Source organism: Miniopterus natalensis, chromosome X, assembly GCF_054644295.1.
Source record: "Miniopterus natalensis isolate mMinNat1 chromosome X, mMinNat1.hap1, whole genome shotgun sequence".
Lineage (NCBI taxonomy): Eukaryota > Metazoa > Chordata > Mammalia > Chiroptera > Miniopteridae > Miniopterus > Miniopterus natalensis.
The window spans coordinates 60,692,085-60,713,949 of record NC_142103.1 but is presented as its reverse complement, the minus strand read 5'-3'; the positions used below and the strand labels follow the sequence as shown (position 1 = coordinate 60,713,949).

The 21,865-nt window shown below is 37.3% G+C and overlaps 1 protein-coding gene across 2 annotated transcripts in view; it reads right to left on the bottom strand.

The window, feature by feature from the left end:
* OPHN1 (oligophrenin 1) overlaps positions 1 to 21,865 on the bottom strand; it is a 507,400-nt gene that overhangs the window by 8,322 nt on the left and 477,213 nt on the right. For both annotated transcript variants that reach the window (XM_016203882.2, XM_016203883.2), the window contains one exon: positions 7,871 to 8,197. In XM_016203882.2, the coding sequence (XP_016059368.1) occupies positions 7,871 to 8,197 (327 nt within the window). The remainder of the gene's footprint in view (positions 1 to 7,870; positions 8,198 to 21,865) is intronic.

Below are 21,865 nucleotides of genomic sequence, written 5' to 3'. Positions count from 1 at the left end.
TTTAACCCAAAAGAAAAGAAATTTAAAAAAACAAAATACAATGGGCATAATACATGCTTCTTAACAGCAAAATGTCAGACCCAACCACAAAGGTTAAGCAACTGAGTCAATTCTTACAAGCATTTAACCAATACGTGTTAAGTATGAACTGACAAGGACTTGGGACAGGTCAAAAAATATATGTATATAAAATAATATAAGTGAAAAAAGGTCCACAAAAAGTGGTAATGGCCAGATGAACACAGTATGGAAACAGGCACATGTATAACTATGCAAGGGTGTTAGTAGATCTTGACATTCATTAAGCTTTCTTGTATAAAAATTTTAAGGTAAATGTAAAAAATATTAACTTTAATCCATATAATACTGCTGTAAGATTTACCCTAAGTATTTTTACACTGTTTTTCTCCTCCTTAAAGATCTTCCCAGTGGCTATGTACAGAATAAAGTTCAAACTCCTTAACATAAATTCAAGGCCCTCTATGAATTGGTTCCAAATTATCATCCCAGGCACTAATTCTGGACTATAACTACCAGCTCCACTCTAGTCAAATTGGTCTCCTCACTATCCTATCAAAGCAAGCTCTTGACTCTTACTTCTAGGTGAGACAGTATGGTATAGTGAAAAGTACAGAGAGTCAGGAGTTGGGTAGACCTGTCTTTGAGGCCATGTTCTGCTACTTCCAAGCTCTGTGACCCTGGGCAGTTACTTACCTCTGACTATCAATTTTTTCACCTGGGAAATAGGTATAATAACCCCTCCTCACAAGGTGATTGTAAGGACTAAATTAGATAACCTATAGAGAATGCCTAGCATACAGCAGGGGTAAGTAAGTGTTAGACTCTGTCCTGCTTCTTTTTTGATATATGCCCCTATTCTCATGTCTTAACTGTATTGTACCCATTCCTCAATGCTCAGCTCAAATCTTACCTCTCTGAACACTCCAGCTGGCATAGCTAATTCCCATCCATGTAAACACTCATGAAGTGCTTATATATTACCATATGGGTTTTTTAGCTCCTCCAGCTAGCCATTCTAATGAGGGAGACAGATATGAAAAGAAATAATAATAATACAGTGTGATTGGTGCTCTAGTGGAAGAATGAAACAGATACTATTCATGTACACACATATTAATTCTGTCTCCCCAACTAGACTGTGTCTTACATTTCTGGACATGCCATTCCTCTTAGCACCAGGCTGAGTACACTGAAGAAAAAAATGACCCAAATAATAATAGTAATCTGATTTTTTTAGCACACTTTATACCACTCAAAGCACTCTCCCAGAAAACTATTTGATGTTCACAATAAACTTGGAAAGAAAGAACAGATGGATCTTACTTATTGTCTCCATTTTACAAAGAAGGAAACTGAGGTTTAGAAAGGTGAACTGACTCACCCACAATCACATAGGTAAGTGGTAGAGTGATGATTGAAACCCCTATGTCCTGTATCTGCAGCCACTGTTCTTCCCAGTGCCTGCTGTTTTTTTAATTAGTAGTAATAATAACAATAGTGGTAATGGTAATAAAATAACTGGTAAAATTTTATCTACCTTTTTACTGAACACTTGCTTTGTTTGAGGTAGGATTCATCTCTGTATTCACCAGAGGCACAAGTAAATTGCTTTGCATGCAACTGGTATTTAAGAAATATTTATTGAGTAAAGAAAAATGTAGTTCTGCCCATTAAAAGGACAATGAAAAAAGCTTTCCCTTTTTAAGTCCCCACTTGTGCCATCTGTGATACATACAAACATGATATACCCAAATTTCAGGGTTATTCTGAAACTTAAATTGAAAAGTATTCAATATATTGGATATTGCTTGGGGGCTTTTATGCCCAACCTTATGTTCTCATAAGAAATGCACACAAATGATCTAACATAGACTTCACCCTCTAGAGGCTTAAAACTGAATTGGAGTATGAAGTCACACTCATGGGAAATGTGTGAATACTGTAACTCAGCATCCACATTAGAGGGCCAAACTTGGGTGCCAAAAAGAAGTAAGGTAAGGGAGAATACCCTGGGGCAGGATTGTCAGAAGGCTTCGTGGAAGGAATAGGACCTGAGCTGGACCTTGAGGGAGGGCTAAGAATCCTTCCTTGCCTCTTCCCCTCAACAATGGTTCTCCTCTTTCTCGGTGTTTTCAGCATGGTCAGAGACAGGTTGAGGGTGGAAAGAGTAGTTCTGAGCTCTTTTTTGGCATCCATATTTGAAGCCTGAGGCTTCTTCTCATAGGCTCCAAAATACGAACGATTATACATCTACCATCTTCCATGCCTGCCATTTCCTGGGAGGTTGTTACCCACCAAATAGCACTATCATTTTTTGAACTTCTCTTATATTACCAGATGCCTTGTATACCTAATTTAATTAACTTCACAAAAAACCCTGCCTGCAATGTAGGCACTGTCCTCACTTACAGTTGAGAAAACTGACTCAAAGAAGTGACGTTTACCTAACTAAGACCATGTAGTTAGTAATCAGACTCTTATAAAAGCAAAACAACTGCTGCCACTTTACTGAATATACATTATATGTCAAGCACACAGATATTTCATTGTTACAGAAACCCTATGGGCATAATTATTATCTCTATTTTACACATGAGAAAACTAAGGCTCATAGAGATTGTGGCTTGTCCGATGTCCCACACCTAGGATGAGGCAGGATTCAAACACAAATCTGGGAGACTCTGGAGCCTAAGTAGCATCCAAGATTCCACTAAGCCTTTGAGCCTATGGTCTTTCTACCAAACTATACTTCCTATTAATTTCTTTTCAACCTTGGTCCACAACCTGACTTTTACTACAAATTTGACTTCTCTCTCCAGCTCGACCTGTTCTCCCCCTCCCCATTCTCTGTCAAATGACTATAACCAAAAAATCTTAGGATTCATAGATTTCTTAGGCTATCAGTCTTCAACCTTAACCAACTTTCTTCCACTTTTCCTTATATCCATCTACATCCAACCCAAGGGCACAGAGTAAGGGAAGATTGTTCCCTCATGTAGATTCCTCATCTTCTAGAATTATATCTTTCTTTCTATGATACTGCCCCATACTCACCTAAAAAGCCTCTTATCTGCTTTAGTCAATAATGACCCTTTTGGATCAATCTAGAGTTAGGCTCCAGGGAAGGCAGAGAATGAAAACCAAACACAGTAGATAATTAAAGCATAATGAGTCCAAATAAGAAAATTTGGATAATGGCCAGCATAGGCCATTACTGTAAGAGCCAGTCTATTCCTAATACTTTTAGAGAAGATGAAAATGCCACTCATAACATTCGTCATCCCACTGGAGAACTGATGGCCCTGTGGCTGAGCAAGGCCTTACAGCACTATTTCTCCAAGCCCAAGAGCATGCCATCAGAATCCCCTTCTTAGCTCTTTTCTCTCCCATAAGACAGAAGTAAAGAGCTAAGGGCCCCCAAACTCACATGGTATAGGGTCCCAGCGTGAATATATTCCCCATTTTTACCTCAGACAGAGTGAAGGGCTCCTTGCCTCATTCTCCTACTGGAATTTTTTCTCACCCCCACTAGAACATGGATCACAATGGACTGGGACTGACTGATTACATGCCAGCCTCACCATGAACCTTTGGAAGGCAGGGACCATGAACTTTAATCTTCGTCTGTCCCATTGCATAGTACTATGTTTGAATAAATAAGCAAATACATGCAAGTAAATGTCTTGCCCTTCCATTCCCCAAAGGAAAGCCCAAAGTCCCACTGTAGAAGCTACACAAATACCCTTTCCAAAGCCAGGCCTGGTAACAGGCAGTAACATCAACGGAAAGAAGGAAATTGGGCTTGTATAATTTTGCTTCCCTCAAATGAATGGTTCTTAGAAAACAGAAAGGGTAGCTAAAGCTGCTTATGAAATAAGAATGTGGTACCCAGGAAGTCTAGGTTCAAGCCTCATCTCTACATCTTACAAACTAGGTGTCTGGGCAATTTATTTCACTTATCTGGGTCTCAGTTTCTCCATGTATGAAATGGGGAGAACAAAACCTATCTCATAGGCCTATCACAATGACTAGATACAACAGAAGAGAAAGTATCCAGTTCGACGTCTGGAATAGAAAAGGGCCCTTGAGAAAATTATATCAGCAAACAATATCGATCTTCTCATAAAGTTGACTTCCATGGAACAAAGCAATTTAACACGCACCTTGCATTTGCTATTTTTAATTGCTAAGAAAAAATTTGGAGACTATCAAGTCCATTTGAATGTTGGATCAATGCAAGGGGTGAAGGTAGGGGACAGGACAGTGGCATATTGGATCACTAAAGCAATGAGGCCTGTACACTGACTCTCAGTATGATAGGCAAAGCTCTGAGCAACACAGGTGAAGTGGAGTGACAACTGCAAGGTGTAGAGTGGGTCTGCTGAGGTGACAGCTCTCTCCCTCTTACACTGCCATTCACACTGTTGGCCTAACAACTGGGACTAACAACCATCATTTATACCTCAGAGTCAGAGCTTTTTGCAGCTTTGGCTTAATTGCTATCTGCTCTCATTCTTGGGACCTATCACTGGAGTGGTAGCCAAAATGTTAGGAAGGGAGAAAGTAGGAGGTGGGAGTGGGCAAGGTCCAAAGAGGCAACAACAGAGGTTTAATTTTCTACCAAGGCTAGAACTACTACCTCAGTTATGTTTTCTGTAGCCAAGGCTGGAAGCATGTGGCTTTGAAAAAAGCTGCATCACACTAGCCTGAGGCAGAAAGCAAAGCCAGGCAATGCTGTGGCAGAAATTTAGATAGTTGGGCTTACACTGGACAGTCAGGTCAGTATTTTCATTAACTGAAACCATTAGATTAGAGCAGTGGCCACCAGCAGCATGGGGCAGGCCTGTGGAGGAAGTGAAAGAGGGGAATGCAGCTGGGATTTAACTTTGCAGCAGAAGATGGTGAAGGCAGAAGTGATAGGGAGGGATAAGTTACTGGTGTTCTGAGTTGATAGGATCTGGCTGACCTTAAGGCTTGGTGACAGGCAAAACAAACTTTACTGAGATGAACGTAAGCTAAGTTACACAACTCTACCAGATTGATGTGAAGGTCAATATATGACTTATAAATTGAAGCAGATGTCTACATAGAGGTCTGGCCTTACTTGGCTATTTCAGAAGAGACAAGTCTTACAGAGGGGAAAGGCAAAGGGAGGGAATTAATAACATATTTTGAATATTGATTTATGTCAGATATTTTGTTATTCATTTTTAACCCTAGCAATAATTCTGTGGAGTGAGCTGTTTTTCCCATTTATAGGCATGGAAACCAAGGTGCAAAAAGGTTAAATAACAACTATAATCATACGGATGCTTCAGTGTGTTGAGCCAGAGAATGCATAGTCATTACTTAGGGAAAATCTTATGGGACCCCCACAGAATAGCTTTTACTGGATTATGCCCTGAGACCACGTCATCAACCCATACTGAGGCTGTTATATCCAACAATCCATGGGGAAAAAATGCTTCTTAGAAACATTCTCTGACTTCAAAAGCAGAAGAGTTGTGCTTTATTTCAACAACGGGCTTGTTGTTGTCACCTGAAGAACTTGGAATTATATAACCATTGATTCCCCCCACCCCTTTTTTGTTTTCTCGAGAAAGTTTGGAGCTAAAATGCTCTAGCAAGTGTGTAAGGATTCACAGCAAACATTTTGTGTACTAACTCCATTCTTTCCATCTTTCTACTATTATACATTTTCCCCCTCTTGGCCTCAACTTTTCTTACCTGTACTCTAGAATCTAAGGCAGAGGTTAGCAAACTTTTTCTGTAAAGTATCAGACAGTTAATATCAGACAGTTAGGCTTTGCAGGCCACAGAGTCTCTGCTGCCTCGAGTCAATTCTGCTATTGTAGTGCAAAAGCAGCTCTAGGCAATATGTAAATGAAGGGGCATATGTCCGTGGACATGGAAATTTGACTTTTATGTAATTTTCATGTGTAATACATATTATTTTTCTTTTGAGTTTTTACAACCATTTGAGGCCATAGTTAGCTAAGCTCTGATATAAGCCTCAAGCAGGCAGGGACTTTGTGTGTCTTATTTACTCTAATATCCTCAGGACCTAGAATGGGTCCAGACACACGGTAAGTACTCAATAAACATGTTTATTAAATAAATTATTCTTACTATTTTTAAGTTCTTATGTTTTTCTATATTATGAAATGCCTTAAATCATTTTTGGAACAGGACAGAATATAAAACATAAGGCACATTTTCGGAAGGTTATCTAGCTAGAAAGTAAAAGAATCAGGGTTTGGATCTAAGCCTATGTGCTATCAAAGTCAGTCCATATTCTTTCTATTTTACCATACTGTCTTCATATATTCTCCCCAAACTCCTGCTGGATTAGCCCCAACATCCCTACATGAGTCTCCACATGTTGTAGCCAATTAAATTTGCAGAAGCCAGCCACATCCTGAATTTGTAATTTTTTTCTTTTATTCCTTTCCATCACCAGTTATCCCCCCTATCCCCTCTTCCACCTCCACCCACACCCCCCATCCCCGCAATCACCACAATATTGTCCATATCCATGAGTTCTTTTTTGTTTAAATATATCTTTATTGATTTCAGAGAGAGGAAAGGAGAGGGAAAGAGATAGAAACATCAATGATGAGTCATTGATCGAGCCCGCAACCCGGGCATGTGCCCTGACCAGGAATCGAACCCCGATCGCTTGGATCCTAGGTCGACGTTCAACTGCTGAGCTACGCCTGGCTGGGCTCCATGAGTTCTTTTTCATTTTTTTTATATTTTGCTCAATCCTTCCACCCCCAACAGCCCTCCCCCCTACCAGAGTCGTCATCCTGCTCTCTATCTATGAGTCTGTCTCTGTTTTGCTTGTTAGTTCAGCCTGTTCATTATATTCCACATATGAGTGAAATTATATGGTACTCATCATTCTCTGACTGGCTTAGTTCACTGAGCATAATACTCTCCAGGTCCACCCATGCTGTCTCAAAGGGTAAAATGTTCTTTCTTTTTACAACAGAGTAGTATTCCATTGTGTAAATGTACCACAGCTTTTTTATCCACGCATCTACTAATGGACACTTAGGCTGTTTCCAGATCTTAGCTATTGTAAATAATGCCACAATGAACATAGGGGTACATATATTCTTTCTGATTGGTGTTTTGGGTTTCTTTAGATAAATTCCCAGAAGTGGAATTGCTGGGTGTTTTGCAGAAGTTGTGCCCCTTTGTCCCTATTTCTATAAAACTGGAGAGTAAGAATAAGAAAACAATAGTTCACAGATTCAAAGCTTCTTATAAAAAGGTAAAGTGATACTTGTGTCTTATTAAAAAAATATAGGCTTTGGTGCCTATCAGCCTTGGTAAGATTTAGAACACAGCTCTGCCAGTTAGTAGCCTTTGGCAAGTTACTTACCACTAGGAATCTCAGATTTCTAGTAGAAAAGAGAACAATAATAATACATTCTTCACAGTAAGGTTGCGAGGATCAAAAAGAGCCTGTCAGTACCTAGTATAATGCCAGGCACATAGCAGATACCTAATAAATGTCAACAGTACCAATAATAATATTAATAAATAATATAATTATTAATTTATTCCACAAATAATGACTGCCTACTATTGTGACAGTTAGGCATTGCTCTAAGCACTTGTGATATAGAGATAAATAAAAGAGGCTAAAATTCCCTGTCCTCATGAAGCTTATATTCTAGCAATTATTGTGAATGGCTTTTAAGTTCTTGTTTACCATTTCAATATTAGTGGTAGTAAAATGGAACAGATTCCTACTTAAATATCTCCAACTTCAGAAAGATCTCAAGGTGCAAAGTAGTTGGGTTCAGTTCTGGTTCCCTTGGGATTCCCAAGTACTTACCCTCCTTGTGATGAGCCAGGGGCCGAGGAGCTGGTCTCTTTATGTGGAAAGAGAGGGCCTTGGTGGGCCCAGAAACTGACACAGGTCCATTAGTGACCTTCAGTATAACCTTGGTCCCTCCTCCGTCCTGCAGCCTAGACACCAGTTTCCCCACATCCACCTCGGGGCAGGACTCCAATTTGCTATCTGAAGCAAGTCTGCTTGGGGACTTCCTCCCAGGATCAGGTTCCCCACTCTTCTGAATAGACAGGTTGGGGTATTGTGGTGGTTTGGGGACTTCTGTATTGTCGGTGATAGTGCCATTAGGTGTTACATGTTGAATTTCATCTAGGAAAAGTTGGTGCAAAGAGGGAAGGTTAATGATAACCTTTATCGCCTTTTCATTTTATACATGCATACATGGTATTGAAAAATTGTACACATTTTCAAAGAAGTTAGTATTGTAGATCAAATCAACAATATCTTACAAAATCAGTCTCTATCTATCCCAGTTCATATGGAATCACAAGTTACATCAGATAGGGAATTCAAATAAAGATCTGAGTATTATTTTCACCACTATAATTCAATAAAACCACAACCTACCAAGGTTCTTTATTCAAATGGATATGTAATTCAAAAGGAACTTACAGGTTCTCAATCAATTGTATATTCTATTAATTTTTTAAAAGAGACATCAGGCCTGGCAGGTGTGACTCAGCGGTCAAGCATCAACCTATGATCCAGGAGATTGCAGTTTGATTCCCGGTCAGGGCACATGCCTGGGTTGCAGGCTTTATACCAAGTGGGGGCCGCGCAGGAGGCAGGCGATCAATGACTCTCTCTCATCATTGACGTTTCTCTCTCTCTCCATCTCTCTTCCTCTCTCTGAAATCAATAAAAATAAATAATAAATATAATAAATAAATAAGTATATAAATAAATGAGACATGAGTTACCAGTTACTCCTTAACTATTTCTATTGACTTTAAAATTAACCAAATAATTTATATGCATATATGCACAACCCAAGGACACAGACAATAGTGGGGAGAGGGACTAGGTAGAGGGATGGGAGGGGGTGGAACAGGTCATTGGGGAGGAAAAGGGACATCTGTAATATTTCAAACAAAAATAAAATTAAAAGAAAAAAAGAACACAGAAAAAGAAAGAGAAAAAATAAAAGTAATTTGTAAAGATCTCTCAAATTTCAAGTTAATAAACTTAACAGAATTTAACTTCTTTCTCTATTTTCATAGAAAACAAAACCCAACTAGCCATTTATGCTCTTCTAGCTTTTGTGGTCTATACAATTCCCTGTGACAATAGTACATGTTTCAGTTGTTCTGAGTCTTATTGACTTAAAGCTTTGACTGTAATGAGAGCCAGAGATACTCTCCCTAGAAAAATTAACCTACACAAGGACATGCAAAATTTTGAAAACTAATTTTAAGAAATTAATGTAGTCCCCTGAAACTGTTAATGAACCCCCGATTGAGAACTTCTTCTATAAGGAGATTGTCACCTCCCTTAGTAATAGGAAGCTTGGATCAGAGTATAGTGGTTAAGAACAGAGGTTCTGGTCAATTAAATGAGACCTGTGAGACATGTCAACCAATTGTAATTCATGGATCTTATTTGGATCCTGATTTTTAAAAACATTAAATATGAGAAAATGAGAGTGAACATTAGTTAAATAGGTAGTAATATAAAAGAATTACTGTTTTGTTTTTTCTTTTCTTTTAGACATGATGGCATTGCAATTTTGATTTAAAAGAGTACTAACCTTTTAGAGATACATACTGAAACATTTATGGATAAAATGGCATGATGTCATGGTTGGGGAACTGGGTAGGGGTACATATGGAACACAACTGGGTGTGTGATGGTAAATGTCAAAGCTGGGTAATAGGTACATGGGGAATATGTTATACTTTTTTTCAACTTCTGTTTATGTTTGAAACTCTCTACAATAAAATGTTAACAGAAATGTTGGAGCATCATTCCAGCTACCAAAAGGTTGAGGGTTCGATTCCCAGGTGGAGTGTGTATGAGAGGCAACTGATTGATGTTTCTTTTTCACATAGACCTCTCTCTCTCCCTTGCTCTCTCTCTAAAAATCAATTAAAAAAACATAAATGGAGGCTCTGGAGCTAGGTGCTGATTCTTAGTTCTGCTTCTTACCAACTGTGGGATCTTGGGCAAGTTCATAATCTCTCTGTACCTCAAATTTTCTCCACAGAGAAATGGGAATAATAACAGTACCTACCTCTTGAGGTTGTGGCGAGGATTACATGAGATGATATACTTATTTCAGTGCCTGGTACGTAATATACATTCAATAATTGTTGGTTATTATTTATACTATTATGCTCCAAGTAGGCAGTGAGGCAAGAGTTTCTGTGTGGGAAAGAAGGGCTAAGTCTTACTGCAAAGACTTTTCCCCACAGAGGGTTTTCTTCTCCTTGGGAACCTGTCACCAATCACTGCTATCATCACCATAGGGGTCAGGGCCAAGAAGAGTTCCTCTATAGTTCCCCTTCTCTGGTCCCAGGGTAGATATATGGCCCTGCTTTTCTTAACCCTAACATAATTGCTATCAGACTAGAGCAGCTAAACAAAAGAATTACAAGCCCGGCCGGGTGTGGCTCAGCAGTTGAGCATTGACCTAGGATCCAGGAGATCGGGGTTTGATTCCCAGTCAGGGCACATGACTGGGTTGCGGGCTAGGTAGCTGATCAATGACTCTCTCATCACTGATGCTTCTATCTCTCTCTCTTCCCCTCCTTTCCTCTCTCTGAAATCATATATATATAAAATAATTACCAAAGGCCAAAGGTTCACAAATATTAGTAGGGACATAAACACACGACTGCCCTGTAACTAGATCACGTGCTTCCAGGATATGTCTTGTGGCAGAGGCCACCTTTAAACATCCAGCACTTAGGAGTAACTGCAAGCACATTTACCCTGTGAAAACAATGAAATAAACAGTGACATGAATTCCTTCTCCCACATGCTTTAGGTCCAACATCTCAGTTACTTGTTTCCATCTGAATACTTTCTTCTTCTGGTGGAAAGACCCTAGAAAATACCAACCCTGTTCTCCTTCGGAGGACACAGCAGGGGTTAGTTGTGTCCTACAGGTCATAACAGTATCATCATCATCTTAATGCAGTCAGTATAAGAGTACAGTCTTGCCTGGCCGGTGTGGTTCAGTGGTTGAGCATAGCCCTAGGATCCAGGAGATCAAGGTTCAATTCCCAGTCAGGGCACACGCCTAAGTTGCGTGCACTATCCCCAGTGGGGGGCATGCAGGAGGCAGCCTATCAATTACTCTTGTCATTGATATTTCTATCTCTCTCCCTCTTCCTTCCTCTCTCTGAAATCAATAAAGACATATATTTTTTTAAAAAAAAGAGTACAGTCTCATTGAGACGTTCATTTACACAGTGTCACTTCCACATAGGAAATAATTTTTTCCTAGCTCACAGAAATAGAGAATGGGATATGTTGGATAACAATGATAGAATGGCAATGATAATAGTGATAATAATGGTAATGATAACAGATACCATTATTTGAGCACATTCTCTGTGCCAGCCCCTGTTCTAAATATTTTTCATGGATTATCTCATGTAATCTTTAAAACTAGTCTCTAAAGTAGTAAACTCTTAGTAGTTCCATTTTACAGATAAGGAATCTAAGGCACTAAGAGGCTCAGTGTTACAAAATCAGTGTGGTAGAACTAGTTTTTAAAACGTGAAGTCTGTTTCCAGAGTTCACACTCTTTCTGAAAAGAGAGTTCATTGCTCCTTCAAATTTAATAAGAGTTCAGTATCATTCCCTTTTATTAACCAGACACCCGTTTACAAAGAAAAACACACAGACACACTTCAGAAACTGCAGAGACTTGAGAGTGAATCCTTATTAGTCAAGGAGGTCTCAAAAATAAGCAAGTAGCCAAGCGGGGGCTTCTCTTCTATGTGTGGGTAAGTGGTAGGAAGGAGTTTGAGAAGCTGCACACTAGTCCAGCAAGAGAAATAAATCAATTATTATAATACAAGTAGAATCACAAAAAATAAGTGCTATGAGGAGGACAGTGCTAATTCTGTTTGACGGGCTGGAAAAGATCTTGTAAAATAGGTCACATTTGAGCTGGCACTTGAAGGATTACAATAAGTGGAAAAAAGGAGAAAGGGGATTTCAGACAGAACAACTTGGAGGAGTGAAAGATCATGGTTTGTCTAAGAAAATGTAAAATTAAAATAAAAAGTTTAGTGTGGCTTGATCATAGAAACATATTTTAGATGAAAAGTGTGAGTAGCTGGAAATAAGGTTGTCAAGGTGGTTTGGGGTTATATCATGAAGGCAATGAAGGCCATGTTCAAGAGTATGAACTTTATCATGGGGTGCAGAGGACCATAAATTTTTTAGGGAAATGGCATTATTACATGTGTTTTTAGAATATACCTTAGGGTTCATTATGAAAAGTATAATTGATTAGAGAAACTAGAGGTAAGAAGAGCAGCTAGGGGACAGCTAATGAGAAAGATCTAAACTGGAGCAGCAGCAGCAAAGACAGACAGATTCAAGAGATGCTAAGGGAGCAGATGGACAGCACTTATGGAATATGAATGAGTCCATGATGATAATGGAAGGACTCACTAAAATACTACATACAAGTGGTATAAGAAGTATGGGAGAAAAATAATGAAATGCTACTGGTAAAGAACTGTGGTGAGTTGAAGGATTGGTTCCTTCTCAGAACAGCATTCATACAGGGTATAGGAAGTACAATATTATAGTACACAAATGAATTCTGGAATAAGATTCCAAATTGTTGGAATTGGGCAAACTACTCACCCTCTCTAAACCTCCAATGCCATCACTATAAAATAGATCTCAAGACATCACCCTCATATGATAAGTGATGAGCACTAAATGAGGATGAATTCATACCCACTTAGGATGTCTATAATTCAAAAGACAAGAAGTCAAGGAAGCAACCTAAGCATACCCCAACAGATGAATGAATAAAGAAATGTGATATTTAGCCTTAAAAGGAAGGATATCTTGCCATTTGCAACAATATGGATGAACCTGGAAGACGTCATACTAAGTGAAATAAGCCAGACAAAAAAGACAAAAAGACTGCATAATCTCAGTCATATGTGGAATCTAAAATATTGATTACACAGAAGCAAAGAGAAGAATGGTAATCACCAAGGGTTGGGAGACGCTTGGGGAACAGGGAGATGTTGGTCAAAGGGTGCCAAGTGGCAGTTATGTAGTATGAATAAATCTGTATATCTAATGTACAGCAATGGTGACTGTTGTTAATAATATATTTCACACTGGAAATTTGCTAATAGAGTAGGTTTCGGGTGGTTTCATAAAAAAAGTAGTAACTATGTGAGGTGATGACATGTTAATTAGCTTGATTATAGTAATCATTTCACTATGTATATGTGTATCAAATCATCATTTTATATACCTTACATATATAAAATTTTTACTAAAAACAAAAACAAACAAGTGTTGGTGAAGATGTGGAGAAATTGGAACATTTATCCATTATTAGCAGAAAAGAAAATAGCCTCAAAATAGTTCCTAAAAAGTTCTAACACAGACTGGTCATATCACCCAGCAATTCCACTCCTGTATGAAAACATACATTCACACACAAAAAAATCTGTTCATAAATGTTCATAGCAGCATTATAGCTCCAAAGTGGAAACAACCCAAGTGTCCATAAATTGATAAATGGATAAACAAAATGTGATATGTCCATAAGTCAATATTACTTATCAATAAAAAACAGATAAAATATTTATACATACTACATCATGGATGAACCTTGAAATCATTACAATAAGACAGCCACTGAAAACATTATATATGATTCCATTTATATGAAATGTCCAGAATAGGCAAATTCATAGAGAAAGATGGTAAATTAGTGATTTCCAGATGTTGAGAGGAGTGGGATTTTGAGACATACAGGGTACTTTTTGAGGTGATGAAGATGTACCAGAATTAATGGTTGCACAAGCTGGTGAATATATTAAAAACCACTGATGTGCACTTTAAAATGGTGAATTTCGCCCGGCCAGGTGTGGTTCAGTGGTTGAGAATCGACCTAGGATCCAGGCGATCGGGGTTTGATTCCCTGTCAGGGCACATGCCCCGGTTGCGGGCTCAATCGATGACTCTCTCATCATTGATGTTTCTATCTCTCTCTCTCCCTCTCCTGTCCTCTCTCTGAAATCAATAAAGATATATTAAAAAATAAAATGGTGAATTTCATGCCTGTCATGTGAATTATATCTCAGTAAAAAAGTTAAAAATATAAATGTCTAGATTAGGTGATCCCATTGGTGATCAGGCACAAAGCCCTCATCACACAGAGGGGCAAACTAAATAGTACAATGGGAAAATGACTAGCCCAAGTTACTCAGCAAACTAGTGACCAAGATAAAATTAGACCGTAGGTCTACTAACACCCAGTTCACTTATTTGTTACACACATTTATTGAGGACTTAAAATGTACTAGGTGCCGTGTTGGTACTAGGGATATAGAGTGAAAAAAATTGTTTCTGCTGGCAAAGAGATTATAATCTCTGATGTTTATTTGGAGAGCTTGTAAATAAACCAATCTATGAATTTACTCAATAAAAAATAATTAGATTAAATGATTATAGAACAACAGAGTAAGCATTCACTGTTTCTTTCCACTTTCTCCTGAATGTCAGTTCACGTCTTCTATGAAGGAGGTTATTCCTTAAACTGGGTAATCCCTTTCTCTTCACTACTCCTTATACACCCATTCATTTATTCTACAAGTATTTACTGAACATGCAATTTATAGGAATTGTTCTAAAAGAAGGTGATAAAGTAGATCTTACATTCTAATGAAGACAAATAAACATGTGAACAAATAGTAGCCAAGTGATATTAATAAAATAAAGCAGTATAAAAGGAAAGGAGGGGGAGAAAGAACTCTTTAACTAGAGTACTCGGAAAAGGTCTCTATGAAAAGATGGCATTTAGAAGAAATCTGAAGGAAAGAATGAGACTTGCAACATTCTGGAGGAAGAATGTTTAGGGCTGAGAGAACAGCAAATGCAAAGGCCCTCAGGTAAGTTTGACATGTATAAGAAACAGCAAAACCAATGACATTAGAGCAGAGATTACAAAGGGGATGGAGAGATAGTGAATTTCAGAAATGAGGACAGACAGGTAAGCAAGGATCATATAATGCAGAATGAAATGTGAATTTTCTTCTAAACATGAAGAGAAGTCATTTAAAATCTGTAGCAGGGAGAATTACATGATCCAATTTCTATTTTTAAAAGGATGTACATCTTACTGGCTGCTGTGGAGAATGGATTATAGTCAGGCAAGAAGAAAAGCGAGGATAGCAGTTTGGAAGCTACCATAGCCACCCAGGTAAGAGATGATAGTGGCTCAACCAGGAAGGTAGCAGTGGCAATTAATAGGGTTTAGCATGTAATGTGCATGTAGAGCTAAAATGAATTGCTGATGGATTAGATGTAATGTAAAAAAGAAAGGGAATAATCAAGGAAGATTCCAAAGTCTTGACCTTAGTAATTGGGTGACCAGTACTGCCAATTACTTAGATGGGAAAGACCAGAGTAAGAGCAGGCTGAGGAAAAATATGGAATCAAGAGCTGTGTTTTGTGCATTTTAAATAGATGTCCATGAGCTATCCAAGAATAGCTATTGAACAGGGAGCTTGAGATGGAAATAGAGGGGTTACAACAGTCCTACATACATAACTTTAGAAATCATCCTCAAATTTACAATACTTTAAAGTTGTGGAATTGAATGAGATCATACAGGAAACAAATATAGACAAAGAAGTCGACTTGAAAAAAGTCTGAGACCTTCCAAAATGTAGAAGTTGGCAAAATAATGAAAGTCAGAAGAGGAGACTGAAATACATATGTTTAGTAAGGTAGAAGGAGAGCTTGGTGTCCTGAAAGACAGGTGAATAAAGTGTTTCAAGAAAGAGTTAATCAACTGTGTCAAATGTTCACAAGCTGGATACGATGAGAATAGTGGAGTGGCCATTTTGTTTGGCAACATGGAGATTGTTGGTAGCCCTGACAAAAACGGTCTCAGGAGAGTAACAGGGAGGGAGACCCATTTAGAATGAGTGCAGTCTCCATACTAAGCAATTATTCTACTGAATGGCATTTATTTGTTCACGTACATCTCCCTTCACTCAGCCTATAAACTCCTTGAGCATAGAGCCTGTGTTAATTCTACCTAGCACCTAGCACTGTACTTGGCAGAGAGTGGTTAATCCATGAGAGCTTATTTTCTCCCCAAATTTATTGAGATATAATTGACAAATAAAAATTGACTCATAGATAGAGACAAGGATGACAGTTGTTGGGGGAGGGCACATGGAGGGATTGAGCAAAAAAAAAAAAAGTATATATTTAAGGTGTACAATGTGATGTTTTGATACATAGATATATTGTGAAATTATTATCACAATCAAGCTAATTAACATCCATCACTCCACACAGTTACTAATTTTTTTAATGTGATGAGAATATTTAAGATCTACTTTCTTCACAAACTTCAAATACACAAACAATATTATTAACCATAATTACAATGCTATACCTTACCCCTCCAGAACTTAGTCATCCTGCATAACTTGACTTTTTACCTTTTGATCAATACCTTCTCATTCTCCATCCACCAAGTCCCTGGCAACCACAACTTTATTTTGTGCTTCTATGAGTTTGACTATTTTAGATTCCACATGCGAGTGAGATCATGCAGTATGATTGGTCTTTCTGTCTTTGGCTTATTTCATTTAGCATAAATTTCTCCAGGTCCATTACTGTTTTCATAAATAACAGAATTTCCATCTTTTTAAAAGACTGAATAGTATTCCTGTGTGTGTGTGTGTGTGTGTGTGTGTGTGTGTGTGTGTGTATCTCCCACATTTTTTTATCCATTCGTCCATCAATGGACACTAGGTTATTCCTTATTTGGCTATTGTGAATAATGCTGCAACTAACATGAAAATGAAGAAATCTATTTGAGATACTCATTACATTTAGATATATACACAAGTGAAATTGCTGGGACATATGGTAGTACGATTTTTAATTTTTCAAGAAATCTCCATACTGTTTCCATAAGGGTTGTACCAATTGATATTCCCACCAACAGTGTATAAGGGTTCCTCTTCTTTATATCCTCATCAACAGTTATATTTTATCTCTTTTATAAGAGCCATTCTAACAAGTGTGAGTTAATATCTCATTGTGAGTTGATTTTCATTTCCTTGATGATTAGTGAGGTTGAGCATTTTCCATATACCTGTTGGCTAATTATATGACTTGTTTTGATAAATATCTAATCAGATTTTTGATCTTTTAAATTTTGAGTTATGAGAACTAAGATGGCAGAACTCTAAAAAGAGGCAGAGTGCACTAGCTTCTAGCCATGGACTAGATTTACAGCTAAAATACTACATAACCAGCTTGAAAAACAATAGAAATATAGCTGATTGGACATATTTTGACAAAGGAGCACTGAAGAAACATTGTAGAGACTGCACCTGTACAGCAACTCACAAGATGGCTTGTGACTGAGCCTCACAGCAAGCCTGAGAGGAGAATCCTCCCACCAATGGGTCAACAAAAATCTAGACTTAATCACAACAGGAGAGCCCAAAGAACCCCAAAAATGGACACACCTAGAGCATACAGCTCAGAATTATAAGGAAAATACAACTCTGGGCCTCACTGGACATTCACTACAAAAGCCAAACCCACAAGCCAGGGAGAAAGCAAATATATCTAATGTACAGATACAAACACAGAGAGACAGTAAAATGGGGAGGCAGAAACAAATCTCAAACTAAAGAAAAGGAAAACTCATCAGAAAAAGACCTTGATGAGAGAAAGGTAAGGAAGTTATCAGAAATAGAGTTCAGAGTAATGGTTACAAAGATGCTCAAGGAAATTAGTGAGAACCATAAAATACTTAATGGGAACATTCAGGAACTTAGTGGGAGATATAAAGAACTTAGTAACAGCTAGATCAGCATAAAAAAAAAAATAGATATGATGAATAAGAACCAGGCAGAAATAAAGAATACTATATCTGTAATAAAAAAATATGCTGGAAGGAATTAAAAACAGGCTCAATGAAGCAGAGTATATTATAAGTGAATTAGAAGGTAAGGTAGAAAAAACAACTGGAGCAGCAAAAAGAAAGAATACTTTAAAAGCATGAGGACAGTTTAAATGGGCTTTGGCACAACAAGAAAAGAAAAAGCATCTGCATCATAGGGATGACATAGGGGGAGGGAAGTGAACAAGGGATAGAGAACTTGTTTGAAGAAATGTACAGTGGTACCTCGGTTTTCGAATGCAACCCATTCCAGAAGACCATTCGAGTTCTGAAATGTTTGAAAACTGAAGGATCAACAGCCAACAGCTAGGCCTCAGGATCTTGTACTCAGCAGAAGCTGTGTGGCATGTTCAACTTCCGAGGCGTGTTTGAAAACTGAAGCATTTACTTCCGGGTTTATGGCATTCATAAACCAAAATGTTCGTCAAAGGACATGTTAAAAAATCTATGTATCACTGTACCAGAAAACTTCCCTAAGCTGGTGAAGGAGAAAGCCACAAAAGTTGAGGAAGCAGAGGGTGTTCCAAATGAGAGGACACCAAAAAAAACCACTCCAAAACGCATCTTAATTAAAATGGTAAATGTTAAAGACAAAGAGAGAATCTTAAGGACAGCAAAAGAGAGACAATCAGTGACCTACAAGGGATCCTCCATAAGGCTAAGAGAAAGTTTTCAACAGAAACACTTCAAGCCAGAAGAGATTGGAAGGACATTTTAAAAGTAATGAAAAGTAAGAGCCTGCAATGAAGACTGCTCTATCCAGTAAGGCTATCATTAAAAATAGATGGTGAAATGGCGAGCTTCCCAGACAAAAAAGGGCTAAAAAGTTCAGTACCACCAAACCAGCATTGCAAGAAATGCTAAAAGGACTGCTTTAAGAAGAAATATTGAGAGAAAGGAACATAGGCATAAAGGGAAAAATGGCCTTAAATAAGTATATATCAATAATAACCTTAAATGTAAACTGGAATAAATGTAAAATGGAATAAATGCTCCAATTAAAGACATAAGGTAACTGAATGGATAAGAAAACATTACCCATATATATGCTATCTAAAAGAGACCCACCTCAAAGAACAAGATTCACACAGGCTGAAAGTGAAAGAATGAACAAAAAATATCCCAAGCAAATGGAAACAAAAAAAAAAAGCAGAAGTAGGAATAGTTATTTCTGACAAAACAGACTTCAAAATAAATACCATAAGAAGAGACAAAGAAGGCCACTACATAATTCTAAAGAGATCAATCCAACAGGAGGATATAACCCTTATAAACATATATGAACCTAATATAAAAGCACCTAAATATATAAAACAAATTTGATGGACTTTAAGGGGAAGATGGACAAGAATATAACTGTCATCAATAAATGGATGATCCAGACAAAAATCAACAGGGAAACAGAGCCCATAAATGACACACTAGATCTAATGGATTTAATTGACATTTAAGGAACATTTCATCCCAAAGCAGCAGAATATATATTCTTCTCAAGTGCACATGGTACATTCTCAAAAATATACCACGTTAGGTAAGAAAACAAGTCTGATAAGTTCAAAAAGAATGAAATTATATCAAGCATCTTTTCAGATAACACTGCCATGAAACTAGAAATCAACCACTAAAAGAAATTTTAAAAATATTCAAACAAAAGGAGGCTAAATAACAGGTTGTTAAACAAAAAATGGGGTATCAATGAGATCAAGGAAGAAATAAAAAACTTTCTGGAAACAAATAAAAGGGAAAAAACAATGACTTAAAATCTATGGGACAAAGCAAAAGCAGTCATGAGAGGAAAGTTCACAGTAGTACAGGCATACCTTGAGAAAAAGAAAAATTCCTAATAAACTGCCTAACACTACAACTAAAAGTATTAGAAAGGGAGTAGCAAGAAAAGCCCCAAGGAAGTAGAAGGAAGGAAATAATAAATATCAGAGCAGAAAAAAAAATGACATAGACACTAAAAAGAACAATACAAAAGATCAATGAAACCAAGAGCTATTTTTTTTAAAGGATAAAAAGGATAGATGTGCCTTTATTCAGGCTCACGAAGAAACAGAGAAGACCCAAATAAATGAAATCAGAAGTGAATGTGGTGATATAACAACTGACACCACAGAAATACAAAGAATTGTAAGAAAATACTATGAGCAAATATACATCAACAAACTGGACAATCTGGGTGAAATGGACAAATTCCTAGAAAAGTAAAATATTCCAAAACACAACCAGGAAGAATCAGAACACATGAATATGCCAATAATAACTGATGAAATTGAAGCTGTAATAAAATAAAATAAAAACCTCCCAGCAAACAAAAGACTGAGAACAGATGGATTTACAAGAGACTTTTACCAAACATTCAAAGAAAAATTAAAATCTATTCACCTCAAACTATTCCTGAACATTTAAGAAGAGGGAAGACACTCAAGCTCTTTGATGAGGCCAGCATTATCCTAATCCCCAAACTAGATAAAGACACTACGAAGAAAAAAAATTACAGGCCAATGTTCCTGATGAACATAGATGCTAAAATGGTCAACAAAATATTAGAAAATCAGATCCAGCAATATGGTACAAAGATCATACATCATCACCAAGTGGGATTTATTCTGGATGGAAGGCCAGTATAATATTCACATATCAATAAATGTGATACATCACATAAACAAAATGAAGAACGAAAACCATATGATCATATCAATAGATACAGAAAAGTATTCAACAAAATCCAGCATGCATTTTTGATAAAAACTCTCAGCAAAGTGGAAATAGAGAGAACACACCTCAATATAATAAATGCCACGTATGAGAAACCTACAGCCAACATCATACTCAATGGTCAGAAACTAAAACACTTCCCTTAAAAACAGGAAAAAGGCAGGGTTGTCCGCTTTTACAACTATTATTCAACATACTACTGGAAGTCCTTGTCACCATTCTCAGAGAAGAAAAAATAAAAGGAATCCAAAATGGAAAAGAAGAATTAAAACCATCATTATTTGCAGATGACATGATATTGTACATAGAAAACCCCAAAGACTTCACCAAAGTACTAGTAGATTTAATAATTTGGCAAGGTAGCAAAATAACATCCAAAAATCAATAGCATTTTTATAGACCAATAATGAACTCTCAGAAATAGAAACTAAAAAAACCAAACCACTTAACATCACAACTAATAAATAAGACACTTAGAAATAAACTTAACCATGGATGTAAAAGACCTGTACTCAGAAAACTACTGGACATTGAAGAAGAAATAGAGGAAGATATGAAAAAGTGAAAGAATATACCATGCTCTTGGATGGAAGAATTAACATCATTAAAATGTCCATACTACCCAAAGCATTCTATACGTTCAATGCAATCCCTATTAAAATACCAACAGCATATTTCACAGAACTACAACAAATATTCCAAAGACTTATGTGGAGCCAGAAAGACCTCGAATAGCCACAGCATTATTGAGAAAGAAGAACAAAGGTGGGGGGAACATTCTACTGGATATTAAACTATACTACAAAGCCACTGTAATCAAAGGAGACCAGTACTGTCATAAGAATGGACATATAAATCAATGGAATAGAACAGAGAACCCTTAAATAGACCCACACCATTATGGTCAATTAATATTTGAAAAAAGAGGCAAGAACATTCAATGGAGTAAAGACAGTGTCTTCAACAAATGGTGATAGGAAAATTAGACAGCTACATGCCGAAAAATGAAATTAGACCACCAACTTACTCCAGGTACAAGAATAAATTCAAAATGGATAGGACTTAAATGTGAGTTGCAAAACCATTAAAATCCAGGAATCTAACAT